Source organism: Eptatretus burgeri, chromosome 15 (assembly GCF_056783735.1).
Source record: "Eptatretus burgeri isolate ZD-2024b chromosome 15, Ebu_testis_v1, whole genome shotgun sequence".
NCBI lineage: Eukaryota > Metazoa > Chordata > Myxini > Myxiniformes > Myxinidae > Eptatretus > Eptatretus burgeri.
In genome coordinates this window covers 66,330,256-66,336,400 of record NC_140975.1, presented here as the reverse complement: position 1 = coordinate 66,336,400, position 6,145 = coordinate 66,330,256, and the positions used below count along the sequence as shown (strand labels likewise).

Here is a 6,145-nt window from a genome sequence, read left to right as displayed (position 1 = left end):
GTGCTGACACTTATAAGGGCTCATCAAAGTCTGGCCAGAACTTTCTCCACCTTCTCAGATGAAAAAAGTCAGTGTCTGGGAGGCAGTTGGTACAAAGGTGACAAGGAGGGATGTTGTTGGGTATGCAAATAAATTTAAGACATTCCACGTTCTCTTGAGCAGCGTGAATGCCGTGAAGCCATTGGAGGTGAGTGAAGGGATGGAGGGGGAGCATCTACTCAAGACAGACTAAACAAAGCATCATCAGGACAGCAGGGAGGGAGATTGTTTGGAGAGTTCAGTTTTAAGATTAACTACATGATGGGTCCCTGGCTCATGAGAATGGACACACTTCTTTTGAGGCCTGCGAAATGACTTGAGGTTGCCCTTGATCAGGTTTGGTTCATGAAGAGAAAATGAGCTGCTTTCTTGTGACTCTCACTGCACGATTTGGTGGACTAGGACCAAGAAGAAAGATGTGACGGTGCTAGACGAGATGGGATAAGCCCATGAGGAAGAAAGCTTTTGTGAAAGCTTTCCCAGGTGGAATCAACATCAACTGGAAAGGACATGGAGATCCATTCCTTTTGCGAGAGGACAGAATGCAGTCCCAGCCAGTCAACTGAGCGAAAATCCACTCTGTGACAATGTGGTAGCTCTTTAACAACAGCCAGAGAGATTCGAGCTTTCAAAAATAAACAGTCAAGAGGTCCAGAGGAGGAACTGGAGAGGTTGGATGGAAATTTAGTCATTACTGGGTCTGGGAGGGAAATGCACCAGTTGCAGCAATCTTGGTTTGGAAGTTCACCGAATGCTTCAGACCCACAGTCACAGATGGCTATAGTTGCATTGTTATGGCAGGTAATGTAGTGCCAAGTGACATGGTAGCAGTTGAAATCACCAATGATGAAGAAGAAACAATTGGGATGGGTGGCTACTAGTGGGTGCTTGCAAGCAGAAATAAAGATTGGTATATATGGAAACATCATTGAAAAGATGGTACATGATCCAGAGAAACATTATTTGGTTGTGGAAAGGAATGTGTGATGGGAGGTATTCCATGGTGTTCGGAGGGATTTGTGTAAACAAAGGGCAGAAGGGGATGGAGTTCTTGCCATACACAGTAATCCCATCAATATGTCACAGTCATACCAGTCTTATTAGAAAAGACGAGTTCGGGAGACACAGAGGTTTGGTATGTTATTCGAAGAAAGTTTCTGTTAAACACAGAATGTGAGCATTAGTATCAAAACCTCCTTGGAGAGATCTGTGATGTTAGAACAGAGAGGGAACTACAGAGATACAAGCAGTGAGGGAATAGGGAGTAATAAGAGGTGAGGGGCAAGTGGAGCATGAACAAGTGATTGGAAGGTGGGAGGACACGGGGTCTTGTTTCCAAATCATATACTCAGCAATATGCATATACAAGGGCAGTTAAAAGCATGAGGAAAAGCAGAATGTGACAACATATGGAATGTAGGCTTGTAAACAAGCCAGCTTTATCTGATAGTTTCAGGGAAAGGAGGAATAAGGGAAGAGAAAATAAAAGTTAGCTCTCACATGAGCCTCGACAAGGTATACAAAAATAAAATTTAAAAAGGGTGAGGGAAGGGGAAAAGTAAAGGGAGGGGATAGAACTTTTAAAATTAACGTGTAGTAGCGGGAGCCATGAGGCCACAAGTCGCAAAAGAAGCGAAGTGATTGAAGGAAATATGAGTGAGTTTAGGGGAGAGTAGGAAATTATGGGCAAGGATTGTTTTGGGATGAATTGACATTAAAAGATGAGTGATAAATATGAGGTTAAAGGACAGGGTTAGGACAAGGGTGATAAGATACTATGGTTGAGAATATAAACAAGTTTAGATTGAAGAAATGAGCTGAGAAAGGTGTTTTTTTATGTAATGCAGGTGAATCATCGTGTGTGTGTGTGTGTGTGTGTGTGTGTGTGTGTGTGTGTGTGTGTGTGTGTGTGTGTGTGTGTGTGTGTGTGTGTGTGTGTGAGAGAGAGAGAGAGAGAGAGAGAGAGAGAGAGAGAGAGAGAGAGAGAGAGAGAGAGAGAGAGAGAGAGAGAGAGAGAGAGAGAGAGAGAGAGATAGAGAGAGAGAGAGAGAGAGAGAGAGAGAGAGAGAGAGAGAGAGAGACAGAGAGAGAGACAGAGAGAGAGACACAGAGACAGAGAGAGAGACAGAGACAGAGACAGAGAGAGACAGACAGAGAGACAGACAGACAGAGAGAGAGAGACAGAGACAGAGACAGAGACAGAGAGAGAGACAGAGACAGAGACAGAGACAGAGACAGAGACAGAGACAGAGACAGAGACAGAGACAGAGACAGAGACAGAGACAGAGAGAGAGAGAGAGAGAGAGAGAGAGAGAGAGAGAGAGAGAGAGAGAGAGAGAGAGAGAGAGAGAGAGAGAGATAGAGAGAGAGAGAGAGATAGAGATAGAGATAGAGATAGAGAGAGAGAGAGAATGAGATGGGAGCCTGAGTAAAGACGAACAGAAGAAAGAAGAAAGAGTTCGGATAAGGCCTGTACAGAAATTCTTATCATGCGGCCAGCCTCGACAAACGCACACAAATTTGATTTAAAAAAAAAATGTGCATGAAGACACGGAACGAGCAGATAAAGGCAAATACAGAATGGTATCTTTAGTTTTCAAAGTAGTTGTCTTAGAGCAGAAGAAAGAACGTCCACACAAGAAGGAAGCCACAACAGTTAAATTGCGGCGAGGTAAATCGGGCCAATCTGCTCAATGTAGGCCACCATGCTCAGGAAAGCCCTTTCCATACGCTTAAAATCTGCGGAACAAAAATGATCTGTAATCCGATAGAGGTCCCGATTACCACCATAAGAAATTGAGGTTTTTCCACAAATGCTACGTTCTCTGAATCTCGGTCATTTTACACATTTCAAACAAAGATGGTGGAAAATTTTGAGGAGTTATTCTGTATCGGGGAATATTTAATTATTACCTGGGCATAGATAATTCTGAATAGCCATGCCTTGGCTTGGAACAACCACAGGGGTGCAAATTACCGGCTGCCCATGGTGCCTAACTTTTGTGCTGGGCGGGTACACAATACTGCCTTACCTGCCCGGCTGGCGAATCACCGGTGATTCCTGTTATTTTGTACAATTTGTACGAGCTTCTCGACTAGTTTTCTCAACTACAACTACTGTTTTTGTCCGCAGAAATCCGTAGAAATCACCGGTAATTCTGTGGCGGCCATTTTGTCTGTTTTCATCTTGTTCCAAATCACGCGTGATTGCGCGAGATTTAACGGTTTGGCGTGGTTTGGACGCATTTTCTCATGCCCAGGTTGATTAAATGAGTGAATTTGGGTGAATGAGTGAGTTTCATGGGTGAGGTTAGGTGAATGAGTGAGTTTGATGAGGCTTTTGGGTTAATGAGTGAGTAAGATGAGTTAATGAGCGAGTTTGATGGGTGAGGTTAGGTGGATGAGTGAGTTTATATGTGATGTTGGGTGGACGAGTAGTACCCCCACCATTGTCCATCACCCACAACCCCCCCCTCCACCCCATCGTTCATCAACCACAACCCCCCCCCCATCATCCATCAGTCACAACCACCCCCACAACCACCCCATCACCCACAAAAATCCCCCCAGCACTACTCAAACCCCCTGCCCCCCATCATCCACACAAAAAGGTCCCCCCCATCACCCACAACCTCCTCCTCCCTGCATCATTCCCCCACCCCACTCATCCATCCAACTCACTCATCCACCCAACCTCCTCCATCAAACTCACTCATTCTGCAAACCTCCTCCATCAAACTCACTCATCCAACCAACCTCACTCATCAAACTCACTCATCCAACCAACCTCACTCATCAAACTCACTCATCCAACCAACCTCACTCATCAAACTCACTCATCCAACCAACCTCACTCAAACTCGCCTCACTCATGTGAGTATATTAAAAGTGTTTGATATCAAATTTGTGAATTTTGTCTTTATTTTATCGGAAATTCTGCTGGGCCGGTAACTTTTTCTAGTCACCGGCCCTGTTGGCCGGTGGATAAAAATGTTAATTTGCACCCCTGAACCATATAGCATACAGTCTTGCCTTTGTTAGGTGATTGCTGATTGGCTGAAAGGAAATTCTTCGGTCTTTCTGTGGGCTCCTCAGTGTTTGCACGTCACCATTCCGTCAGTGTCGAGTGTGACTGTTAGGTCAACATCAAGGAAATAGGTGAGGGTGTTACAAAAACAGTGGAACTGCAAATGATTGGATACAGAATGTGTTTTTGTTGAGAGATGTCCAGAAGCACAAAGATGCTGGTAAGATAGATTAGTTGCTTTATGAGGTATGAGAGGAGTGGAAAACCGTGTGGGAAGTACCACTTGAAGAAACCGAAAAGCAAATTAATTAATGCAATCAGTAAAACCTCACAGGTACCTGATTATTTATATATATATATATATATATATATATATATATATATATATATATATATATATATATATATATATATATTATATGATAAAATATCTGATATATGATAAATATATACATACATATATACATACATATTGTTACGGATTCGCGCCCGCCGGCGTGCTGACGGCCACGTAACTCGAATCGCGGCACGTCACCCACCGGACGGACAATCCAGTCGTGACCCTCTCGGACTAACGCCGGGAACCAGTCACGGGTGGACCTTTCGGTCTCACCGCGATCGAGCCAATCAGCCCCCGCGTGGGATAGGGTTGCTCGCCAAATTCGACCTACCTAAGTACCCACACGGAGGGTAGACCGGGCGGTCGCACCTCGCCGCAGGTCGACTTCGGACACGGGCCACTTAAGCGACCCGTTCCGTACTATCGGGATAACCGAGCGGTGTTATTCGTCGACCTCGACGGTTCGATTAATTATCGGGCGTATTCAGCCCACTACCAACCCTTTACGTGAAGCAAGATGAGCATTCAATGAAAGAAATGACGAAGCGAAGCGGGAAACAGTTCAACACAAAGCACATTTATTCGCGGCACACGGGAAGCACACATATTCAATTCCACCAAAAGCACATAGAAAAGAAAAACACAATGCAATTTACACAAAAAGCAAATGCGACAATGCAGATCTAATACCGATTACTCGAGCACACGGCAACACTTATACAATTTTACTTCACAGACGGCGCCGACAACACATACCCAAAACCAAGGAAAAGAATACCCTCAAGGATGAGGCGGGCCTGAGGCCGAGACCGGGTCGGGCCTACCCGTCTGGTGATGAGACGCGGAGCGGCGATGGTGCCTCAACTCCGCGGGCCTCGCGGGCAGTGTCTGGTAGGGGGTGGGAAAGGGGCCCCCTTGGTCGCACTATCTCAGCGCGGGGGGAAACAGGAGGGGGTTGCTGATGCTCGGGGTATAGAGGATTTCCACTCTGCCTCGAGTCCCGCGACGAGCGTCTCCACCTCGAGCAGGTCGCGCCGTCGGCCTCCCTGGGGTGCAGCTCCCTGCACGACGCGAGCACCCCCTCGTCTGCCCTCGCCGCCTCTCCACAGCTCCGTCCCCTCCGCTCCGACTCCAACGCCAACGCACACGACGACGACCAGCTCCTTCTGGCTTCTTCTTCCCAACTCCACCGCCCGCGAAGTCTTAACTCTCCATCATTCCTTGACTGACTAACGCGGTCGCTTATATAAGCCCCGTGGCTTCGCTCTCTCATCTTTGACCCCCTCCCTTCGACCTTTCAACTCGCTCCCCATTGGCCCGAGAAAAAGTGGGCGTGAATGCTTTTTGATCCATAAATTTGCATATATCGATCGCCCTCCAACGCCCTGGAGGCGGGGCCAAATCGCCCCTCGCTCACCGATTGGACGGCAAAAAGTGGGCGTGTGTCGTTTTTGATCCGTTTTTGGAGCACAAAATCCGTGATTTTGTACACGCTGTTCGGCGCGCGCCCTGCACGAGTCCAACACCGGTACCCACAAGCGGCGCAAGAACGGTGGCGATGCGACGGTTGCGAGGTGTGACGGGAAGGTCGTGGCGGTTGTGGTGAAGCGGCGTTGTGGTTGGTGGTTGATGTTGTGACTGGTGGTGGTAACAATGGCGATTGGTCCAAAATAAAGATAGTAAAAGAAAAACGGCTATCCTGAAGAGTCGCAGCACACATAAATGACATGTATTCCCAC

General features: G+C 46.9%; 1 protein-coding gene across 8 annotated transcripts in view; it reads right to left on the bottom strand.

Annotated features, from left to right (window-relative positions):
* Nucleotides 1–6,145, bottom strand: part of LOC147012380 (uncharacterized) — a 77,984-nt gene that overhangs the window by 15,419 nt on the left and 56,420 nt on the right. For 5 of the 8 annotated variants that reach the window (XM_085856481.1, XM_085856477.1, XM_085856486.1 and 2 more), the window contains one exon: nt 4,072–4,171. The exons of the other annotated variants lie outside the window; for them this stretch is intronic. In XM_085856481.1, the coding sequence (XP_085712607.1) occupies nt 4,131–4,171 (41 nt within the window). In that variant the 3' untranslated portion in view covers nt 4,072–4,130. The remainder of the gene's footprint in view (nt 1–4,071; nt 4,172–6,145) is intronic. 8 annotated transcript variants of the gene reach the window in all.